At 41.0% G+C, this 25,448-nt stretch overlaps 1 protein-coding gene across 1 annotated transcript in view; it reads left to right on the forward strand.

The window, feature by feature from the left end:
• The window catches only part of mcph1 (microcephalin 1), a 92,828-nt gene that overhangs the window by 12,788 nt on the left and 54,592 nt on the right, over positions 1–25,448 (forward strand). The window contains exons 7-12 of the mRNA XM_084321032.1: positions 1–200; positions 920–2,248; positions 3,924–4,030; positions 12,438–12,475; positions 12,664–12,826; positions 21,742–21,819. The exon at positions 1–200 is cut by the window's left edge and continues 415 nt beyond it. Coding sequence (XP_084177158.1) covers positions 1–200; positions 920–2,248; positions 3,924–4,030; positions 12,438–12,475; positions 12,664–12,826; positions 21,742–21,819 — 1,915 coding nt within the window. The remainder of the gene's footprint in view (positions 201–919; positions 2,249–3,923; positions 4,031–12,437; positions 12,476–12,663; positions 12,827–21,741; positions 21,820–25,448) is intronic.

Here is a 25,448-nt window from a genome sequence, read left to right on the forward strand (position 1 = left end):
TATCCGAGAATCTCCATTGCCAGTGGACAGTCATAATATGAATGCAATTCCTACGAGAAGTAGACGCTGCACGTTGCCAGCTATGAGAGCAGGTGAACTAGCAACTGAGCCTGTGAATTTGCAGAGAGCATCGTCTATCCCTGCGGCCTCAGAGCAGCAGAAAAACTCAGATGGTGATGTTCTTCCCTATCCCATGGAAAGTGAGTAGTGAAGTAGCCCAAGTTCGGAAAGTATGTGATTTGTGATTAACCCCAATTCTCAGGTTTTTGTACTGTGATTAGTTGGGAGTTTGTCATTTGATTAATGTTTCAGGGATTACAGTTTCATCTCAGATTACCTAATGCAGTATTTCCCCTACATTCATTCAGTAGTAAGAACATTACCACCACAACTAGATACAATGGGCATTAAGAAAACATTATAATCTAGCTGAATTCGATAATCGCAACTATGCAACTAGCTCAACAGATTTTTATAATTTTTAGATTGTGCACTACAAGCAACGCATCTGTGATTTGGCGCACAGTCTGTGACGTCACGGTATTGAAACTCATACCGACGGGATTTCGAAATACCCTTGTATACCGTAATATCGTCATACCGCCCACGCCTAGTAACGGACACAATATTTATATATACATTATATTACAATACATTCCCTGATATCCATAGATGTCCCTAGATACCAAGAACATGCAAATGGCCCTGGTAGAAGTGGAGCAATCTTCCATTTACTTAGGTATGTATTTTTAGGTGGATTTTCTGAAAATAGGGCTAGGGCTTAAGAGGTTAATGGAGAAACTAAACTACTTAGGATAATGTGTTTCTGTAGGCACCAGTGTGGGCCTACATGACCTTGGCATGCATGCTGCAGGTTGTCCATTGTATTCTCATTTTAAAATATGTTCCTCCTATACAGATGATGAACTCGAGGACGGGCCCAATACGACTGTTGCTGCTCAACACCGTTATTTGCCTCATAAGGAAGATGAGGAGAAGCAACATAGTCCTGACCACTGTGAACCTTTATCACTCCACGAGAAGGACTCTCAGAAACCATGGCTGTCACCTTGCAGTGATGGGCCAAGACTGAGATCTGTGATTAATGTGAAACACCTTGATATAGATGATCTAGAAAAAGGTACTACCGGTAAACAAATCAAAAAGCCCAGGAGGTCATCGGTCAAAAAGGATCCGATAATTAAACGGATCTCCTTAGATTGTTTAGAGAGTCCCTGTCAAGAAGACAGGCCTGAGGAAAGCAAGAACCGGCAGTCACCATTAAAACCTCACATCCCTGCTGTTGGGAAAAGTGTAAAATCGCCAAGCAAGTTTAAGAAGGGAAAACACACAAACAGAACTGTGCAATCCCCAACAAAGAGTACGACCTATGCAAATCTAGAGTTCTCCAACCTCCCTATTTGCCCCTCCCCCCCAGTCATCTTTGGAAAGGCCAATGTGACTCAAAGACTATTCAAAGAACCATCGCTGAAAGTAGATCCACGAAAAGCTAAACAAACAAGACTCTCAATTCCTGGCTTGTTGCAATCCTCCACTGCTTCAAACGAATCTCTAACTCTGAAATACACAGATTTAGATGATCTAGAAAAAGGTACTAAACAAAACAAAAAGCCCAGGAGGTCATCAGTCAAAAAGGATCTGATAAAGAAACAGATCTCCTTAGATTCTTTTGTTGAAGCTAAGCAAACAAGACTCTCAGCAAGAATGTCTGGCTTGTTCCAATCCTCCACTGCTTCAAATGAATCTCTGACCGCTGCTTCGGCTTCAGTTGATGAAGACGATGAGGTTTTTGCGGAGTGTGCCTCTCCTGCCGACCTCCGCCAGAGGAAACAAATTACCCGTAGTCTTCCCTCAGAAACAAAGTCTCTCTCTGAACAAGTGTCTAGCAGAGGGAAGAGAAAGCAGAGACACGGTGAAACCACTGAGCCCGAGTCGGCTCACGTCAAAAAGAGGAAACGTGAAGGAAGGCAAAGTGCGACAGATCCCTCCCATGAGTCCGTTAATGTAAACGGTATCCAGTCCCAACAAGGTATCCGAGAATCTCCATCGCCAGTGGACAGTCATATTAATGCAATTCCTACGAGAAGTAGACGCCGCACGTTGCCAGCTATGAGAGCAGGTGAACTAGCAACTGAGCATGTGAACTTGCAGAGAGCATCGTCTATCCCTGCGGCCTCAGAGCAGCAGAAAAACTCAGATGGTGATGTTCTTCCCTATCCCATGGAAAGTGAGTAGTGAAGTAGCCCAAGTTCGGAAAGTATGTGATTTGTGATTAACCCCAATTCTCAGGTTTTTGTACTGTGATTAGTTGGGAGTTTGTCATTTGATTAATGTTTCAGGGATTACAGTTTCATCTCAGATTACCTAATGCAGTATTTCCCCTACATTCATTTAGTAGTAAGAACATTACCACCACAACTAGATACAATGGGCATTAAGAAAACATTATAATCCAGCTGAATTCGATAATCGCAACTATGCAACTAGCTCAACAGATTTTTATAATTTTTTGATTCAAGAGTTCGGGCTGCACCTGAATGTGAATGCAGTATAGCAGAGAAACATCTTAAACAGGCTCTGAAGAAATGGAAAGCAGTAGGGAGTAGGGACCTTGCACAATTGAACTTTTTATTTATGTGATTTTATTTTATTTGATGGATTTCATGTGATCCAATGGATATGCACCTGTTCGACTTGCCAGACTCGTCATCCTGCCCCCCCGACAGTGTAGGTCAGGTGTATGATAATTGTCTTCAGGGGAAACCGTGTTATATGTATTTTATGATAAAACTATATGTGGCACAAACACCAAAGTTTGACCCCCCCGCCACCACTGCTACAAAACGGTTAACTGGAATGAATTATTGACATTACCTTTCAGAAGTAAAACATTTAAAAGGGCACAATAACTAGATTCACAATAATTAAAACGATTTTCTACTGCCACCCTCTGATCCTGCCATGCCAGCCGGCCTATTGGAAATCTGTTGAGCAGTATTATTATTATTATAATTTTTTTTAATATACATTTATTGAACAAGGCATGTTGACAGCCTGGGTAAGTGGTTTCATTGGACGGGAGGTTACCCTCACCTGGGGGAGCTGCAGGGAAATTATCCTTTTGTGCTGTTGGCCACTGAGCAGATCCACTGCAGCAGGCGGGGGGGGGGGGGGGGGGGGGGGGTCCTTTAACTTAAACCCACCTTTTGAGATGAAATAGACATGGATTTAAAGGGAAAAGCCACCCATTTTAAGAATTTACATTTTGGCTGGTTAATGCTTATTTGAATAATACAATTAATCAAATAATCCCTTTCATACGATATTTTGATATATAGGCTTGAAATTAAAGGATATCTGATGATATTGAAAAACTGAATGATGATAATGTTTTAATTCATGTAATATAAACTTCTTAATAAACATGTGTGATCAACTACCTCATGTCTCATGTTCTTTAAAGGCCCAATCTGTATTTACATTTTTTATAGGTATATTTATATGCATAATTGAAGAGTTTTGAGTTGTAGATGGAAAATAACGTATGTTTCTCAACTAATCATAACTGAAAATGTAGTTCTGTATTACTCTAATCTTAACATACATTGTCAATGTAAAAAATACTTTTACAGCATGAGAAAACATTAAAAACAGATATTTAGTTGTCTAGTAGTAATACTCTTTGAGAGACCTATCAATCAATTTGGCAATTAATAACATGTCCAATCCTATGTTTTGGACCTTTGGTGGTCCAGCCACGCTTTTGTTTATATTTGGATTTACAGATTGTGCCTTTAGTGCCTTTACTGAGACACAACATGAGGCACATGATTAACCTGCACCTCCTCTGCGATTGATGGGTGCATTTGTTCAGTTACATTACTTACTTTTTCCCGTTGTAGGTAAAGGAAATGAACTTGCTGCCGCAGCTGGTCTCACTGACACCACTTCTGAGGGCAAAGAGAATAAGCAAGCAAATTTGGTTAAGAAAATGGACAACTACAGAAAAGTAACTACATAATACTACATCTTTCCTTTTAATGTTGCGACGTTATTCTTTGATTGTATAATTTGAACTATAATAAGGCTACAATGGTGGCCTTGCATGGAATGTTTGTGTAGTTCTCTCTTCCAGGATGGCTGCCAGTAACCATTCTTTACCACTTTTTTTTATCCACTTTTTCTCCCCATTTTCAATTTTTCTCCCATCCCAATTTCGTGTTTCCAATTCTTCCCTCCCCTGTCTTGAACGTTGCTAGACTATGCCTCCCACTGGTCGGCTGTAGTGAGGATAGAAGCCTTGTCCCCTCCGGTACACGAGGAGGCAGCCTGTCGCATCTTTTCACTGCAGCAGCTCGAACTCTGTGGCGAGGAGTAACGTGTTGGAGGCTCACGCTGCCCCCGATACTTCCTGTTTCCGCCATACCGGCGTCATCCAACCGACCTGTAGGAGTCGCTGTCCACAACGTCCAATCCCCACCCACCGGCTTTCCCACCCTCTAACACTGCCTAGTATGACGGCCGGCCAAGCCGGTAGCAACGCAGAGAGCTGGGCTCGATACCAGCATCTCCTGCGTTAGTGGCGAGCGCCTTGCCCACTGCGCCACTCAGCCGCCCTCATTCTTTATGCGTTTTCTTTCTTTACAGTGGTAGAGTAGATAAGACAATTTACAAGATCCAGTAATAAGATGCCACATTATTATGTTTTGTTGATATATTTATCATAAATCAACACATAACAAGTGTTGCTTTGCACATAGCAACGGTTGTCTCTTGCTCAAAATAATGGTTGCTATGTTACAGGCAGCCACTCTGGAAGAGAGAACTAGAATCAAGAGGTTTATTTGTCACATGCATACCAGGGCATACAGTGAAATGCGGGTGGTCTTGCCCGCATTGATTGTGCAAAATGCGATATAAAATAGGCATCGAAAAAATGTAATAGATAAGACACAAGATATGCATGGTAAAAAAAAGACATGCTAGGTTCCTGAGAAGCTGGTTCTTATATACACTACTATGCAATATACAATTTACAATGTTAACTCTTACTGTATCTAAACTATACAGTACTTCCTTCTTTTAAAGTGTTTCTAAAGATTCTATTTTTAAAGTGTTTCTAAAGATTCTATTTTTTAAAGTGACATTTTGTTTAAAGTAGTGTTATCAAAAATATAGATTTTTCGATACATATCGATTCTGAATATTTAAAACTGTTTCAATACTCATTTCCCCCAATATTGATATTTAATTATTCATTAAAAAATGTAAACATTTATTTTTTTTGTAAAAGGAAGTTGCATTGTTCATTTCAATACCTGTAATAGTACAGTAGTCCACACACACACGTGCATTCAGTTAAGTTGGAATATGACTGTAATATAAACAGTTCAGTTTGTCAGGTACATGCAACACCGATTACAGTGTTTACATCTGTCTGCTTGAGAAAATGTTCTGCAATAAAAAATTATTGAAGTGAGATGAACAGACTAAACTTTATTTTATTAGATAAAACATGTTGACAAAGTTTTACTTTGCAGTTGAAAAAAGGTAATAAATTAAATTTGATTAAAAAAAAAGAATACAAAAAAATGTCATATGTTATGATGAATTGAAAATGGGGGACCCTGATGTAAACAAGACAAAAGTCTTTCTCTGGTCTGCATCCCCTTAACAATTGTGTGAATTGAGCTGTACTGTATTGTACCCGTTCTGCAATCTGTTAATACAATTTTCAATCAATCTGTTATGCTTAACACGCAGTACTATTAACTTTACTTAATTTCTAAGATTATATCATTTAGTTATTTTTATGTGTGATCTAAAGATAAACAAAGGTTTTTAAAAGTGTTATATTTATCTTCTCTTATAGTACCAGAGAGAAGCTGAGGAGAATCAACCAGCAACAAAAGCAAAATTGATAAAAAAAATATATATATATATATTTATCTTTTTTTCACATTTTAAGATTGAACCTTTTTCCCTGTGGTATCGAAAATGGTATCGAATATCGATACTTTTCAAGGTATCGTATCGAAGTTTGAAATTCCAGTATCGTGACAACACTAGTTTAAAGTGATTTTTTTTAGCGGTTGCCGCATGAGTGGTGTGTCTGTGTGTTCTCATGTGTATTTGTGAGTGGAGAGTTCAGTGTTCAGTGTTCTGATGGCCTGGGGGAAGAAGCTGAGTCGGACTCTCTCTGTTCTTGCAGCGTGTGACCGTAGGCGCTTGTCTGACCGCAGCAGCTTAAACAGGCTGTTGTTGGGGTGATGAGGGTCTTTCATAATTCTTCAGGCTCTGGATTTGCACCTCCTGTTATATAAGTCCTGCAGGGGTGGTAGTGCAATACCCGTAGTATGCTCAGCGCACCACTCTGGAGTGCCTTCCTGTCCTGTGCTGTGCTGTTTCCAAACCAGGCAGTGATGTTTCCAGTCAGAATGCTCTCTACAGCCCCGGAGTAGAAGGAGTGGAGTATCTTCCCCGATACTCTGAACTTCCTTAGCTGTCTCAGGTGATGGAGGCGATGTTTTGCCTTTTTCACCACAGAATCTATGTGTGTAGACCATGTCAGGTCCTCTGTGATGTGGACTCCCAGGTACTTGAAACTGCTCACCCTGTCCACGATGTGTCCCCTGCTGTATTCTCCTAAAATCCACAATCAGCTCTTTGGTTTTACCAATGTTCAGGAGTAGGCTGTTGTCCCGGCACCAGCGTGCCAGTTCATCAACCTCCTCCCGATAGGCCTTCTCGTCATTGTTAGAGATCAGCCCCACCACCACTGTGTCATCCGCAAACTTCACTATGGAGTTGTAGCTAAACCTGGCCACACAGTCATGTGTGTACTAGGGCTGTCTTAAATACTTCGAAGCTTCAAAGCTTCGTTCGATGGGCATGGGATTCGAATATGAAAATAAATTTCGGAAAAAAATATATATATAAATATTTCTTTTTGCAAAATCAACTCTGCCTCTCTTTGTTAACTACAACAAGCAATGCTGTTTGTTATTTAAGATGAGGTCGGACTCGGCACTGACAGATTTGTGTTTATTGTGCTGCTTTTATAAAGCCTCAAATGACAATATTTCATGAAAGCATAAGTGTTTTGTTTGTCTAAGATTTAAAAAGGTTTAAACTTTACAGCACTGACAAAGTTGAACAAAGTGCTGTACACGTCCCACAACATAAAAAAAAAAAATATTAAAAAAAGAAGAAAAAAAAATTTATTAAAAAGAATTCAGGCTTGTTCCATGCAAGGCCTCTATTGTAGAGTTCTTAGTGGCTGTTTTTGCACTCTAAATGCATGAAAAACCCCTCTATTTTCCAAGGAAGTATGGCGCTTGCCCCTACCCCACCTTGCCTTAACTGGAGTTCGGCCTGTAGAATGAAGCTTTGCCTCTCTCGGCCTCCGTGGACTCGGAGATGGCTTTTGACCGTTACCATTAAGAAGCGAGTTCCTTGTGGTGTGATGGAATCTACACATTACCCCTACTTTAGACCTTCTCCATTTGATATAACATGGAACATAAAATGTAATCTAATATCTTTTGTGGCATAACTAAATAGTGTGCTGTCACATCACTGCCTTCTGGGTAAAAATAGTACCAATGTTTGCAAGTGACATTGATGCAACTGCGGCTTTCGAGACTGAATAGGCTGTAGCTTAACGCATGCAGGGAACGTCCTGGAAAACGAACCATGGGTAATCTCCACGTGAATGACACATCTGCTGTTTAAAGTAACTTACTTAGATGAGTCCCTTTGGTATCATATGAAGTGCCTTATTTAAATATGTAAATAAAGATGTCAGTGAAATCCTTCCCTTCATGTATAATTCCTTTTGAAGCATGTGCTCAGAACTGCTGCACAATCCACACACCTTCATAGTTGTAGGCTTCCTGTGTGTTGCTTCCAGGATGGTAGCGTACAACTTCCTTGCTTGTGAAATGCACCTGGGCTCTGTTTTCTTTGTGTGCTCCTAACCTCAACAAAACAAAACTAGCTGAAGAAAACCGTCTTTCATCTTCCCTGGGAATCTAGTTCGAGTTCACTCTTCTTTTGGCCTGTGTTACAAAGAAACATTTAAACTTTTACCTGGGTGCTTTGATGGTAATAGGCTCATATCATGAGCTAGCTTGTAGTTGTTGGACAATTTCCATAGGATTTGTTATATTCCCCCCAATAAATAGTTTTTGCTTCTGTGATTTGATGCGTGTTCTTAATGTGGGAGGGACTTGATAAGAAAAGTAACCAAATGTGACGACAAAGTTGAAATAGACAGTATTGTTAGCGTTCACGCCATTGTTGAGGGTTGAGGACCAATAGAAAGAAAGTTACTTCCACTAACCACCATGGGACCCTATTTAATTATTTTTTTATATATTTATTTGAGCATTTTTACAGCTTTATTCTGGTCAGACATGACCGACAGATAGCAGAGGAGAGGAAGAACGGGAGAAGATATGGGGGGAGGACATGCGGCAAATCCGTCCGTGATCGGGAGACGAACCCGGGTCGCCCGAGTAGGTCTGCAGCGCAGTAACGTGGTGCGCCACCCGGGGACCCTATTTTTTTTATTTTATTTATTATCTACTTTTTCTCCCATTTTCAATTTTTCTCCCATCCCAATTTCGTATCGTCCAATTCTACCCTCCCCTGTCTCGAACGCTGTTAGGCCATGCCTCCCACAAGCCGGCTGCAATGTGGACGAAGCCATACATTGCACGTGTCCCCTCCGGTACTCGAGGAAGCAGCCGTCGCATCTTTTCACCTGCACAGCGCGATCTCTCAGCGTCAGGGGTCTGCGTTTTGGAGGGCACGCCGCCCCCGTCGCTTCCTGATTCTGCTGCGCAGGCGCACCAACCGACCTGTAGGAGTCGCTGTCCACAACGTCCGATCCCCACCCATCAGCTTCCCACCCCCTAATACTGCCAAATGTATTAGTATGAACGACCAGCCAAGCTGATAGCAATGCGGAGAGCTGGGCTTGAACCCAGCGTCTCCTGCATTGGTGGCGAGCGCCCTTGCCCACTACACCACCTAGCCGCCCCCCGGGGACCCTATTTTCTGAAAGAAAAAATTTACAGTTTGTCAATGGCAAGAAACATGTTTTATATTTTTCTTATCCCGTTTGAGTTGTGCCGTGAATTACACATGACATTTAAAAGAGAATTTAATAATTACGAAAATTGGTTGACAAACAAGTTAGCTAATGTTACTAAAACTTAGTTAGCCTTTGATGCTATAACGTAACATTAGCTAGCTGACAATTAGACTTTCAAATTGACAAACATGTGTCATTCATGGCACAATTCAAACGGTATTTACATGTAAACGGTATTTGTCTCTCGCCATTGACTACCATGCATAATATGTTTTCCAAAGTAGGCTCCCATGGTGGTTACTAGTTAGCCGAAGGGGAGGGACTTTGCCTCTATAGGAATGGAAAAGAATGGCATTTTGACACAAGAATGCAATATTTGTGAATTCTTGTCACATTGGTACATAGCAGTACACCCAAGGACACTTCATTAGCACTCAAATGCAGCTGTGAATGTGTTTATGGCGGTTTATATGGCTGACTGGCCTGTTTTACAAGGTATGAAACTACCCCACCCCACCTCCTTCTATTGGGCCTTCTGGAAGGATTGGTGTAATTATCTGATTGTAATAGAAATGGCTTTTATTATGTCAGCGCTAACATCCAAATCTTTGGTCAATGAGAGCCTGAGGTGTGGCCAGCAATAAAAACCCTCCCGTATTTCCCACTCAGATTCAAAACAAAACAAAGAAAGCTAAACAAAGCGCCATACCAAGAGGGGGCTCTTTTGCAGAGCATGACATTTTTCATCTTAATGTGAATACAGGCCCAGATTTTCAAATCACTAGCTGGGCAAAGCAATGTTCTTAGATTATATGCTTTTCATGTAGGAGCTTCATTCATGCATCTCTCCTGATTCATGGGGACTTTATAGTCCTAGTCCTAGACGTTATAGTAACACTTAAAATTATTCAAGCAGTATCTTTTGACACACTACCAAAAACAGTCATCATTATTCTGTGGAAAGTTATTGGGGTTGATGAAGCATGGCCATCGGATATGAGATTTTCACCCCATGCCTCTGTTGAGTTAACCTTTATGTTCGTCAGCATTCAGTTGTGACAAGTGGTAATCTGATCTTTGTACTGTCCAGTTGCTTTCGGTTAGTGATTGGCTATCGCAGCCCCCAGCCGACCCTAAAGTGAGCCCTGGGACCTTAGGACATTGACCTCTCTTTCTCTGTAATGAATAGCGTAATTTCAGTGTGCATAGACCAGCAGCCATCAAGGGGACATCGTCATACACTAAAGAATTTCCTTCATTTGTTGCTTGGGTAGCGTTTGTGCTCGGAGGCCGCGCTAGAGTTCACACCAGCTCTTTGTCTCAAGCTCAGTTTGTGGGAGTCATTTTTCAATGCCCTCAATTGTGCCGCTGCCAGAACATGTCTCACCACAGAAGATAAGCCAAAAGTCCCCTTTGAGGAACCTCCAGAATAGCTGCCCATATTTGTTTGACTCGTACGGAACAGAAAATAGCTTGTTCTAAGTGTTAACAAGCGGTCACCCTTCCTGGGGTCCGTAGAAAATCGGCTTACAAAAACATTTTTACCTTTCTTTAGGTGCTAGAAGACTGCTTCTTTTGACTAAATCAACACAGTGATGATTGATACCTGTCTGAAAGATCCCTGTCTGAAAGATCAACATAGGAAAACCCACTACAGGGAAGTGGCGAGGACACATGTTCGTGATGATGACTGAAGACCAAAATAATGAGCGCATGACAAAACGTAGTTCAATTTAAATCCAGGTAGTTTAATTTAAATCCAGGTAGTTTAGTTTAAATCCACAACAGAAGATGACTGCACAGCATAGGACAGGTTATACACTAGTCTCCCCTATGAATTGCTGGTGGCTTGTGTTAATTTCAAGCCCTGTTTGCAGTTAAATGTCATCAACCTACTGTAGAAAGATTGTTACTAGAGGTGCATCGGGGGACTCTGATGTAAACGAGACGAAAGTCTTTCTCTGGTCTGCATCCCCTTAACAATTGTGTGTATTGAGCTGTACTGTACTGTACCCATTCTGCAATCTGTTAATACAATTTTCAATCAAGCAGCGATTAGGACATTTCACAATTCAATTTAGATTCTTCGGGTTATGATTCGATAAAAAAATCGATTCTTGATTCAATACATGTTTAGATTTGATTCTAGATTGCTATTTTGATTTACTTTTCCCCCTTGACTCTGGTAGATACTTTAATAGATCTCAAAGAAAAAAATCACACTAAATGTAAACCTTGAGTAAGATTTATTTTCCAGTTCAGTCTACTCGATATGAAACATAAATGCAATCATTTGAACAGAAACATGTTACTGGCAGTCTTCTGCAATAACAAAGCAAGGCAACATTTTCTTTTTTGTATTTTTTTTAAAATAAATAGATTTTTGGAATGTATGAATCGATTTTGAATTGGTATTGATAATCACCATTCTTATTATGTGAATCGACTTTTTCATAACACCCCGAATTGTTACTTAGTAATTAGGTCAGTTGTCAAAATACTACAATGTAAAAATCAACTGAATAGCTACAGTGTTACCTAACCTGTTTATCGGGGCTAATACCTGAGTGGTCATAATGTGCAGCAGTGTGTGCGGGGGCCATTTTGGCAGCCCTGTGTTCAGGACGGAGGCCTTCACCCTTGACTTCCTGTTAGGGGACCAGACACAGGAAAGAGCACGATGGCCCCCGTCTATAACTGCTGCTCAGGTGTTTTTTTTTTTTTTCTAACGATGGCCTGCTGTATCGGGGCCAAAGTACATGCGATGGATGGATCACAGTCACCGGAACGCAAAACGCACAGAGCAGTTCCGCTTCGACGGGGCTCTGACTGTTTTTCTCCGCTCGCAGCCTTGGGCTTTTCATTTCCTCTCAGGCCATGCCTTTTATCCGCCACGGGCTGTTGAGAGTCTGTCTGCCTATTGAGCAATCAATCCCTCTACCTGCTGAGTGCCGCCGCGTTCAGCAAGCATGAAGGCATAAGCAGACTAATCACAATCCTTATGCCAAAATACACATCTGTGCTGCTCTCCCAACATTTCCTTTTGAGTGTAAAAGCTCAAATAAGCGTTTCACAAGTCCACAAATCCACCCTGCTTTCCAACTGTAAGTGGAACTCTTGATATTGCTACTTGATGGCACCATTGATTTGAGTCGTGGGTTTCTAGATTTGGAAGATTTGTTCAAATATTGATTTAACAAATGCTGATTAACCTATCATTGAAATGACACACAAATTCTTGTTTTCTGTGAGATCTCTTTTCCTCCAATGGCCTTGACGTATGTGGTGCATTTGTCTGGTGTCTTTTTCTTTTCAGACTATGAGAACACTGGTCATGACGAGCATGCCCACAGAGTAAGTGCCTCAGATTCAGATATTTTAAATGTCTTATCTGCATATATATAAAAATAAATTTATAAATAGTATAATAGGAATATCACTGTCCATGTTATGGGCCATACATCATTGCACTACACTCTTCATGTCAACTATAATTATGCTTAATTGTGTTGATAAATAATTTTCTTTTCTTTTCCCTATAGCAATCAAAGTACAGTGACTCAGGTGGTCAGCAGTCTGGGAGGGTTCTCCATTGTGGACAGAGTGTGTGAAAGCACGACTCATGTGGTGTCCGGAGGTCCGCGGCGTACTCTCAATATCCTCCTGGGTATCGCCCGCGGCTGCTGGATCCTCTCCTTTGAATGGGTATGGAGCTTGTGTGTGTGTGTCTCTGTGTGTGTACTGTAACAGGACTGTTTAATTGAATCAGTTGGTCCTTCAATCAAAACATAAGCAAAAGGGTAGCTCCACCACTGATGAGCCAAAAGGAATTTATTTTATTCTATTATCGACCATATTCACACAGTGGCCATTTTGCATGTCATGCTCAGTCTGCGATTCCTTTCCACCCTGTTCCCATCTAAGTTTACGACAGTGGTATTGTAATCACTCCTGTCTGTCTGTGTGTGTGTGTCAGTTCTGATTTGGATGAAACCTCGCACATAATGCTGACAGCAGGCCAAGGATCTCAAAATATATTTAAAATCGTTCAACGACAAGTATTTTATTTTAATTTCCACCATTGTCCATTGAAATCAATACTGAGGGTAAACATTAGACCTTTTTGAGCGCACAAAGGCACCAATTTATACATTTCTAAATCTAGTGATCTATGCACAAAATATATTTCTTTCAGCAAATATCCTGGTTACAATAAGATTGTGTAAATTAAGCCCGAGCCATATTTTCAGAAAATTTGCCTAAAAGTACATACCTAAGTAAATGGAAAGAGAAATAAATAAGTCACAAATAAAATAGTAGGTCATGGTTGGTGTGTACAGCTATAAGGTCCGTCAGATGTAGGTGTTATTTCCAGCTGTTCAGGGTTTATAGTAGTTTCAGTGGATCTTTGCTCTAGTCTCAGGGTAAGTTGATAAGTCTCACATTCTTACATGGACATGAACTTTTGACTAAGTGGATCCACAGCTTCCTCTCCAACAGACAACAGAAGGTCAAAATAAATAACATCACATCCCACCCTTTATATCTCAGCACAGGAGCCCCCCAAGGCTGCGTCCTTTCACCCTGGCTTTTCTCCCTATACACCAACCTGCTCATATCCCTCCACAACTCCGTAAAAATATATAAATATGCAGACGACACAACCCTTATAGGCCTCATCACAGACAATAACGAAACAGAATACCGTACACAAATCAACCACACACTCACCTGGTGCACAGACAATAACCTCCTTCTCAACTCATCAAAAACCCAAGAACTCATCATAGATTTCAGACGCCAGCCAAACCCCAAAACCCCCATATCCATCTCCGGCAAACCCATAATCACCACAGATTCCTTCAAATTTCTCGGCACTCACATAAGCAATAACCTCAAATGGAAAACCAACACAGACCACATACACAAAAAAGCAAATCAAAGACTCTTCTTCCTCCGCCAGCTTAAGAAATACAGAGTCAATAAACATCTCTTGCTCCGTTTCTACCAGGCCATTATACAAAGCATCCTCACCTTCTCCATAACTGTTTGGTACAGCAATCTGGACACTCACTCAAAAAACAAACTACAAAGAATCATCAATAAATCCTCAAAAATAATCTGCACCCCCCTCCCTTCTCTCGAATCACTCCACCGCCAAATCACAATCAGGAGAGCCAGGAAAATCATCTCCGACCCCACTCACCCAGCACACCACATCTTCCAGCTGCTGCCCTCCGGGAGGCGCTACAGATCCCTGACCACCAAAACAACCCGGTTCAAAAACAGCTTCTTCCCCACTGCCATACGGACACTGAACTCCCTGTAGCACCCCCACACCCCCCCCCCCTCCCTGTAGTACCCCCCGCAACCCCCCTTACCTCTGCTGACATGGACATGGACAAACTCTGAACTGTATCTATGTAATTGTGTTTTCTTTTATGTACGCTGTAAGTGATGTTATATGTTCTATGTTTTTATGTTTTTATGTTGGAACTGCTATGCTATGCACTGAAACCAAATTCCACCAGCCTGGCTGGGTGGTCATTAAAGAAATTGAATTGAATTGAATTGAATTAAAGAAATTGAAATTGAATTGAATTAGTTGGTGGGTAGTGTTTTAAGGTTCTCAAAGTAAGTGATGAATGGCTGCCAGTATTGGGTAAACCTTTTTGTAGATCCTCTAAGGGTAAACTTAATCTTTTCCAACTTTAAAAAGAACATAATATCCGTAAGCCACATAGCTATTTGGGGGGGGGGCAGATGACTTCCATTCTAACAGAATCCTACGCCTGCCTGGCTAGCAGTGTGTTAAACGCTATTGTGATGGAATTAGGAGTGTTTAATTGTCCAGTGTTTGTTGGAACTCCAAAAATAGCTGTTTGGGGTAAGGGTTCAAGATCGATTGAGAGGACTTCAGATAGTATTTAAAAAATGGTAGTCTAAAAAGTATGCAGTCTAGGACATGACCAGAAACATGTGTGAGATTGGCTGGAGAAAGAGCACATCGGTCACATTTTGTCTTCCACATCAGGGTATATCGCTGCCAGTTTGGATTTGCAGTAGTGGAGTCTATGGACGATTTTGAATTGGATGAGTCCTAATCTAGCGCAGGTGGTCGAGGTGTTAATGCGGTCTATAGCACTGATCCACCATTCATCAGAGAGGTCTTCCCCAAGCTCAGCCTCCCATTTGTTCTTTGTTTTTGACAGAGAGGTTGTGTCAAGATCAGAGATAAAGCTGTAGATATCGGAGATGAAGCCTTTCCGCCCCGGTCTGATTGTGAAGAGATACTCCCAGGGCTGATCACAGGGGAGATCAGGGTAGGAGGGGTAGCAGGCTTGTATATAATGCCTAATCTGGAAGTAACGGAATAGATTGTTCCGGGGTAAATTATACTTGGTGCAGATTGTTCCAAAGCTATCAAATCTGTTATTGTTGAAGAGGTCTGAGAATTTGACTAGGCCTTTGTCTTTCCAGAGTGAGAAAGCAGAGTCAAGAGTTGAGGGGGCGAATAAGTGTTTGTTATTTATGGGGCCATTGATGGAACTATCTATATATTTAAAGTGGGTATGAAATTGGGTCAAAATTTTAAGTGTAGTTATTACCACTGGCCGTGTGAATTTAGAGGGAGAGTGGCAGCTTGGAGTAGATCAGTGCAGGGAGGCAAGTTAGACGGCAAGATTTAGCTTCCAACAGGCATGAGTCTGTCGAGGGAGAGCGAAGCCAGTAGGATATCTTCTTTTTTTATCCACTTTTTCTCCTTATTTTCTACTTTTTCTCCCATCCCAATTCTCGTGTATCCAATTCTCCCCTCCCCTGTCTTGAATGTTGCTCGACTATGCCCCCCACTGGTCGGTTGTAGAGAGGATAGAAGCCTTGCATCACGTGTTCCCTCCGGCACACGAGGAGGCAGCCTGTCACATCTTTTCACCAGACAGCGCGGACTCTCATTGGCGAGGTGTAACGCATGGGAGGCTCACACTACCCCCGCCATTTCCTGTCTCTGCTGTGCAGGCGTCTCCAAACCGACCTGTAGGGGTCGCTGTCCACAATGTCCAATCCCTACCCATCGACTTCCACCCGCTGACTCTGCCAATGAGCCAGTACGACGGCCGGCCCAAGCCGAAGGCAATGCTGAGACTGGGATTCGATACCGGAGTCTCTTGCATTGGTGACGAGCGCAATCTCCGCTACGTCACCCAGCCGCTCCACTAGGATATCTTCTGGGCCCAGGAGTTCAAAAGTTTTAATCCCTATTGATTGATTGATTGAACATTTTAATTAACAGATTGCAGAATGGGTACAACACAGTACGGCTCAATACACACAATTGTTAAGGGGATGCAGACCAGAGAAAGACTTTGGTCTTGTTTACATCAGGGTCCCCCATTTTCAATTCATAATGAGTTGAAATGAATGAATACAAATCAGATTGGGATTAAAAATGTTGAACTCCTGGGCCCTGAATATTGGCAGCCCAATAGTAGTAGATGAAATTAGGCAGAGCCAAGCCACCATTTTCCCGGTTTCTCTGTAATACGTGGCATTTTATTCTGGGTCGTTTGTCTTGCCAGATAAATGTAGATATCATCTGGTCGAGGGATTTGAAAAAGGATTTGGGTAATAATATTGGGATGCATTGGAATAAATAGGAGAGTTTAGGAAGTATCATCATCTTTACAGACTGTATCCTGCCTGCCAGGGACAGGGGTAGACCATCCCATCTTTGGAGGTCCGATTTCAGCCTATCAAGCAAGGGGGTGAAATTATAAGATCTAAGGGAGGAGAAAGAGTTGGTAATCTGTATTCCAAGGTACTTAAAACCTAAAGCTGATATACGAAAAGGTACTTCCACTTGTGTGAGCTGGCTAGCGCTGTTGTTGATGGGATACAATTAGCTCATATTATAATTGAGTTTATAACCAGAAAAAGTACCAAAGTTCTGGAGGATAGGAAGTATGTGGGGTGCGGGACAGGGTCAGAGAGGTACAATAGTAGGTCGTCCGTGTATAGGGAGACCCTATACTCCGACTCTCCACGGAGCACACCGGAAAATAAGTGGGAAGTCCTAAGATGGATGGAGAGTGGTTCCATTGCTACGGTGAATAAGAGGGGAGATAGGGGACATCCTTGCCTCGTCCCACGTGTTAGGGGGAAGTAGGCGGATCTAAAGTTGTTGGTGCAAACACTAGCCTTAGGGGAAGTGTAAAGTAGTTGGATCCAAGAGATAATTTTTTTTGCAAATATGTAGTTCCACTCTACTCTGTCAAAAGCCTTTTCCGCGTCAAGAGCAATGGCAGCCTCTGGAGAGTTCGAAGGTGACGCGGAGTGTATTATATTTAAGAGCTTCCTGACATCTGAGAAAGATTTCAAATAAAACCAGTTTGTTCCTCTGATATAATATTTGGTAAAAAAAATTCCAGTCTGGTTCCGAGGATCTTTGCCAGTAATTTACTATCTACATTTAAAAGTGATATGGGCCTATAGGAACCACAGTCAGTTGGGTCTTTGTCCTTTTTAAGAATTAGGGAGATGGTGGCCTGTGTTAGAGTGGGGGGAGGGAGCCGTTGGTTAGAGATTCATTGTACATATTAAGTAGAAGAGGGGTACGTTTAGTACTAAAGGTCTTATAAAATTCTACCGGAAATCCATCAGGGCCAGGAGTTTTGTTATTTTGCATTCGCTTAATTGATTGAATAAGCTCCTATTTCAAGGGGTTGGTCCATAGTTTTTGAGTCTTCCAAGTCGATTGTAGGGCTGTTGAGGTTTAATTATTTCTTTAACACATATTGAACGATAGTCGATGTCAAATGGGCCATAGTATTGTATCCATAGCTATAATATAGAATATATTGTAGTTATAGCCCTGCAAACACAGCCACTTATTCCTATCGTTAGAGCGTCGGCCTTGTAAGTACAAACGATGCTCAACTGCGTGGCGCTGATCGAGTTAACACATTGACGGCCACGGGTATTAAGACGGCCCCACTCTATAAGGCCAGCATATCATAATAAGGTTTCATTGTGCGTGAGGCTGTTTGTAGAGTTAAATCTATACTTTATAGTATTGCTATCTGTCCATTCTCATTGTCAATTGACACTATAAACCGTCCCTTCAAAATGGCTTAAAGAAAAAAAAATGTCATCAATACGTTCCCATTTTATAGCGTCTTGAATATAAACATTATATGGGATTGGTCTGGTATATTTCCTGCAAAACGAGATACAGGCTGCTAAGCTAATAACGTTAAATCAAGCGTTTCGGCCCTACAGAATCTAGAGCTAAAAATCAAAATGCATATGATCGATATAATGTTCCACCATGAATGCATGAAAGGGGGGGGCGGGCGGGGGACGTCGTTTCTGATTATTGATTACCAATAACGGCGTTAGCCTCAGTAGCCTAATTCGCTGACCGGGTGGTTGTCTATGATAACAAGGCCCGATTGGGTTGTAATTGACGTCAAATAGATCTTACCATGGGCCGGTTGGATCCCCAAAAGGATTTCCCAGTTATCGATCGCAATCTGGTAGATCCATATGTCCATTGGCTGATCATATATTCCTTTACTGCATACTGATTTCGGCGTCGCAAAAGGTATTCCAAGCAGGAAAGTCCATTAAAAAAAAAAAAAAAAAAAACGTTCTGCCACAGGGAACACTGCATTATCGAGACGGCGCCCCTATGAGGATCTGGCCGGTAATGCACTTTTCCGAATTCCAAGAGTAGGGTAAATCTGCAGTGCTGCTCGTGACATTGAGTAGGTTATTAAAATGGAATAAAAGCCATAACAACCTTGCCACAGACATGTCCGTGGTTGGCCCTCTACTGTTGGATCCGAAACACAGACATGTCCGTGCTTGGCCCCGAATGTGTTAACCGTTGGCGCCCAATAACGTATATATACGTGGTTGGCCGCGAAAGTGTTAACGGTACCGACCGAAACACGTCGGTACTACCGTGTATCGATTCATGTGAGATCCAACGGTGGCAATTTTCGGTAATGCAATTTTTTTTTTATTATTATTCTTATTCTTGCAGAACAGTAAACATCCTAACCATGTCACAACAGCAGTCATAGTGTATATTTTCAGCAATACGCTTGTTTACCAATAGGTTAAAGTGTTATTAATGAGATTTTAGTTTTTGAAATGTGATAATATTATCGCAGAGGTTGGCCATTTTTAATCGCATATGAGCACAGGGCATCCAGAGCTCTCAATGAGCGTTGACATTTCATAAAACTATATCTCCTAGGGTCCTCCAGCTTTCTGGAAACAAATGACTAATGACTTCCTGATTATAATTTTTTATTTCTCTGGATTTTATACCACAAAACGGAACATTATTGGCATAGTTTGGAGCGCAGTTAGTTACAAACGGATTAAAAATGGTGGACCTCGTCGCGAAAATAAAAAGCTGGCTGTAAATAAAGTAGATTTCATTCTCGGTTCTTCATGCCAAATTGAATTCTGTCATTGGAACGAGTAGATTTGGCCCGATCCATAGATGTGCATAGACATCGCTATAATAAGGTCATTTATAGGCCTCATATTCTATATTCTTTAATAATATTTCAAATTGCATGGGTCCGGATTGCAGAATTCAGTACTGTATCTACAAAACCTTCTGTTTAATCATCTTCCCTTTATTAATTTCCTGAGATTTTTTTGTACACGTGATCTCAAGAAGGTACTGAACGAGCTCAGTGGCAGTTTTTCATGTCTGGTCATTTTTAGCATGGTGTTATTCACTGTCAAAGATGCAAAGAAAAGTCATAATTCATATTCTCCTTTGTTTCATCACAATTTAAGCAAGCCTAGTAATAGACACAATATTTCGGACACTGGGAATACATTCCATGAGATCCATAGATGTCCCTAGATACCAAGAACATGCAAATGGCATCCTCAGAGCGGGTCTTCTCCACAGCGGGGGGACACAGTGAGTGTGGAGCGGGCTCAGCTCTTACCAGAGAGAGTGGACATGTTAATCTTTCTGAAAAAGAACTGCTAGAATACTCGATCAGTAGCAGAGTAGTTCATTGCTGCTAGATTATTTGTTTGTTTGTTTAATCAGTTGTAAAATACTTTCATTTATTTGTTATTTAAATATAGATGTGTATTTTTTGATCAGCAGAATAGTTTATTGCTGCTAGAGTGGTTTGTTTACCCTTGTTTTATACTTGTTGTTTTGTAAAATACAATACCTTTATTTATTTTGTATTTAAATATATAGATTTGTTTAGTTAGTTCATTTGTAAAACATATTTTTTGAAATAAACATAACATTTATTTAAAGATATGTGTGTGACTGTGTATATGTTGTTCTAAATGAATTATAATAATAACTTTATTTATATAGCACCTTTCATACAGGGGATTGCAGTTCAAAGTGATTTACATCAGTAAGATGTAAATAATAATAAAGTAATAATAATACATTATTTATTTATAAAATATTAAGTTTGGAATTTTCTTTTCAACTGAGGTAGGTAGATTACATTTTGAGACAAAAGTACAGAAAAAAGGTACCATTGGGTACCGGTATCGATTCACAGGTACCGGTACAAATGTGAAAGGTACCCAATCCCTAATAATGACACTTAAAATCATTGGTAAACAAATGGAGTGCTGAAAATATACAATTTGACTGCTGTTTTGATACGGTCAGGGTCTTTACTCTTGGCTACATTTGAAAAAGAAACGCAACATTAATTAATATGGACTGTATTGATCGATTTATGACGTGATCTCGGCCCAGTTCCGCGCCCGTCAGGCTTAAGGGGTTAAGCAGTATTTATAGGTGAAGTATTTACAGTGTTCACTATTGGAGACCAATCACAGCTGTAGAAGTAGATTTGGACGTGGCAAATTATCAGGTGCGCCATTATGGTTCATAAACACCAGCTGTTCCAGTAGTTTGAGTGAGTGGTGAGTGCGCACTGCTGTCAGACAATGATTCCAAAGGACAATCAGGCAGAGGAGCGGAGGTACAGTAGATTCTAGTGAAGCGTCTTGCTCCATTCATGGCAGGAATGAAATGTAGGCTAATGACACACTTTCACAGTAGGTGTACATAGCTCATGTCATCCCGACGCCTGTATATTTTCCCTAACGGAGTTGCACTTCCGCGTTCGGTTTGCGCGATCTGATTGGCCACTGACGTTTTTCTCAGCGGCAATCGCGTTACTCCTAACAAATTGGTTAAGCTTGGCGACTCTTTCGAAGTCGCTCTCTTTCGAAGTTGGTTAGGGTTAGTTGGTTAGGGTTAAGGTTAGGGTTAGTTGGTTAAGGTTAGGGTTAGGGTTAGGGTAACAGCCTGCTGGCGCGATTGTTAGGAGTAACACGTCTGGCGCTGAAAAAAACTTCAGTGGCCAATCAGATCGCACAAACTGAACGCGGAAGTGCAACTCCGTTAGGGAAAATATACACGCCATCCGGACATGCTGGAGTAGGCATCTCTAGTGCCCTTCTAGATTGATTTGTGATGGGCTAGGAAAGTTCTGAATACCTTATCTTTAATTTGGACGTAAAACTCTTTAAGGACATGTCATACAGTACGTGGATGTACCCAAGGTTTTACATTTTCTTTTCTTTTTGTTTTCTCTGTATAGATTCTGTGGTGTTTGGAGCAAAGACAATGGATTCCAGAAGAACCGTACGAACTTTCAGACCACTTCCCCGCAGCACCTGTGAGTACCTGTACCCACATCCAGTATCCATATACCAGCGTAATCATTCACACTAGTACAGCCTGTTATGTCCTATTCTTATCTCTTTACCATCTGATGGCAAAAGGGCCACAATGTCAGAAGCAGAAGGAAGCGGGTCGGAAACCTGCTAATTTTTATTGTCATATTTGCGGCTTGTTTTTACTAAGCGTCCTGTGTGAAATGTGGATGTTGCCTCTTCCTGCACTCGTCACTTGTGACGCGGTCTCCTCTCCCGCATCTGTGAGGGAGACGAGGGGGTCTCGATACAGAATTTGTCACCATGTTTCCTGTTGAAATTGCATTCAGGCTTTTTTTTATTGTGACTGCCAACATACATCCCCAAGGCTCTTGATGATGCCTCTAGTCTAAATGGCACCATTCAGCATTTTACAAATCCACGTACTTCCCTGTTTTCTTCCATTCGCCTGCCCCGTCTGTCCTATGCGATACTGCAGAGTCAATCTTTAGAGTGGTGCTGCCTTCCAAGGAGCTATAATCAATTTTGATGATGAAATCAAATGGATTGCCACAGGGCTGCTTAGAAAAAGGCCAATCGCTGGGGAAAAAAATGAAAAAACAACAGACATTTTAATTAAAATGTCAAAATGTACTTCATAATCTATCATTAGTGTGTCGCTGTCCAAATACTTAACAAGCTCACTATATAACCTGAGATTATCGAGGCTTATTTAGTCAAACCTGTGTGTTTGTGTGTGAGGGAGAGAGAGAGACATGAAATAGTGTTCGTCAATTCTGTTGGGGTTTGTTTTGAAGTTAATCACATTTTTATTGGCTTTTTTTTTTATATACATATATATATTTTTTTAAACTCATTATGAAAATAATGAGATGACCAATAAAATGGTACACTTAAATACGCTTTAACAGCCCAGTACAAGTACAGTCCTTCCAGGTTTTTGCAATTCTGCTTGAATGTTTGGGTTTAGCTGTGATCATTGCAATAAAAAATGCATGATTCTGCTTTAGTTTCATAGTGGTAAAAGTGCAAACTGGATTGATCACTGGATAATGTTGAGGCAGCCCACTGGTTTAACAAGTGCTTTGATTTGATATGATGGTAATATTGTAATGATTTGTGAAAATCGTGATCCCTGTCAGTTGTAAAGGATTTGTGTGGATTTTATGCAGTAAAAGAGGACAGGGTTAATCTTGAACGTTTATTTTACTTGTCATATGTAACAAGTTACATTGTTCTTATTGCCTATGCTTGTTATGCACTCTAAATGAAGCACTTAACTTTGTCACTGTTAGAAGAACAATACCACTTATTGTTGCCTGCTGGGAGTGTATCCCTTTGCTGGCTTGGATAAAAGCGTCAGTGAAATCAGTGGTTCTCAAACCTTTTCATGTCAAGGACCCCAAATTGATATGTGATTGGCCACCTTTTATAAAAATTGTATCTCCGGACTAGGCATGTGCCAGTATGACATTTTAATGGTATGATAAATACCACGGTTTCATGGTATATCACGGTATTCGGTAAAGAAAAGAAAGGAAATGGTTTTCCTCATTGAACAAAACGTCTTTTATTACAGTGCACAAACACGCACAATCAGCTTTTCTGTAAGTGTTATTTATTAATGTGTGAAAAGTGTGTATTACACACAGGGGGAACTGTCTGACCACTTTCAAACTAAGTACAGAATAAAAAATACTTCCAAATACACTTTCATGATTATAAATATGTAGGCTACATGTCAAAAGGGCAATATGTTTTGTTAATGTAATGTACCGGTACTTGCACAGATATGTTATATAGCCTAGTACTATTCTTACTGGATTAAACATACATTTAAACAATTAATCTTTTGTGGTGGATCAAAATAATTCACCCACGGAACTATGTTTGGGATAAGGGTTCCGCACGGACCATATTGTTTGTTACTTTCCTGTCTGCAAACGAGTTCCTGTTAGCTAGCAAGTAACATTACAGAGTGTTGACGTTGAGTTGATGTTTAATAAACGTTTAGCCTTGTCTTTCGACACCCCGCCTCAGGGGGCTTTCTCACTGCCATTCGGGGTTGAATCAGCACCGCTCCGTCCTTGGGTGCGAACTCCCCCCCCCTCCCTCTCCCCCCTCTGGTTTGTGTACACACTGCAGTCTTGGTGCGCTCCGGGTTTTGTTTACGGTTTGCTTTTTGAGCGTGTAAGCTTGCCGTAGGCGATGATGTCATGCTCGAACGTCAACACAGGAAGAGTTTAACACACGGTGGTGGAAACTGGATGCTGATATAAAGAAACGAATAACCAATAAATATGAAGTTATATTTGAACCTCTGTTGTCAAGCCTTGTCAATATAACCCACCCCCTTTTCTCACGAATGGAACTGGTGTCGTGGAGTCCGCTTTGAGCGTTTTCCGGGGTTAGCGGCTAACGCTAGTTAGCTTAGCCTATTTATTACTAGTTAGCAGCTAACATTGCTCGCGTCAATTATATTGCATGTCATTGATCTACCGGTCGATCACGGCCGACTGGTTGGGCACACTGGTCTATAGAAAATAAATGCATTCGAACAAGAAACCAATGTATAGACATGGCAATGGCAAAAAAATTGCCAGGCCTAATGCGAACCAGGGAAGTCTTGTGCTTGTAACGTGGCTTCATGTTTTCATCCACTGAGCCGTGATGCTCAACATGCTTGTTTGGTTGAGGTCTGAACTCGCCAAATTGCCCATACATATCGTTTTGTGGGTATTGTCCAGTTGTTGCTGTGTTTTTATCTGCCCAAAATTCAAGCAAGCATGAAAGCATTACAGTAACAACTAGGGCTGTCTTAAATACTTCGAAGCTTCGAAGCTTCGTTCGATGGCACAAGCTTCGAACATTAAAAAAAAAAATCGAAGTTAAAAAATCAAACGATTTTTTTTACTTTTTTTTACTTCGGTGTGTGTGTGTGCATGGGGCCATTGGGTGGGGCCGGGGGACAAATACACTGGAGGAAAGTAACCCAGCTCAGCACTGCCCAAATTATATCATCACTATTGCCTGTTTGAAGGATATCATCCTCAAACACATATACACCACCTACACGCCTATTCTCAGTCCTTGCCCCACAATGGTGGAATGAACTACCCACCCCAGTTAGGACAGCCGAATCCCATCCAATCTTTCGCCGTCGACTAAAGACGCACTTCTTCAACCATTATCTGAAATAAAATTTAAAAAATAAAATAAAAATAATCTAACCCTAACTAACCTTACTGTCATGCACTTGTCCTAATAAACTAACCTACACTGTAACACGCAACACTTTGATGAATATTGTTACTCAGCTGATAGAGTTGTATCCTTCCTGATGACCTGTCGTACAGAACTTGTAAGTCGCTTTGGATAAAAGCGTCAGCTAAATGTAAATGTGAATGTAAATGCCTTGTAGAATTCCACACATAAGAAAGAAAGATACTGGGATGAATAAACAAAATAGGAAATAAAATGTATAAATGCATGCAATACATAAATAAATATGAATCTCCATATATGAAATAGAACATTTAGATAAGGTGCTACTGAGATGTTTTGGTGAGTTCTTTGTTTTTTTGTGGAAGTAGCCCTTCTTAAAAATGCATGAACATTCACTGATAATTGG

Source organism: Notolepis coatsorum, assembly GCF_963971535.1.
Source record: "Notolepis coatsorum genome assembly, chromosome: 9".
Taxonomy (NCBI): Eukaryota; Metazoa; Chordata; class Actinopteri; order Aulopiformes; family Paralepididae; genus Notolepis; species Notolepis coatsorum.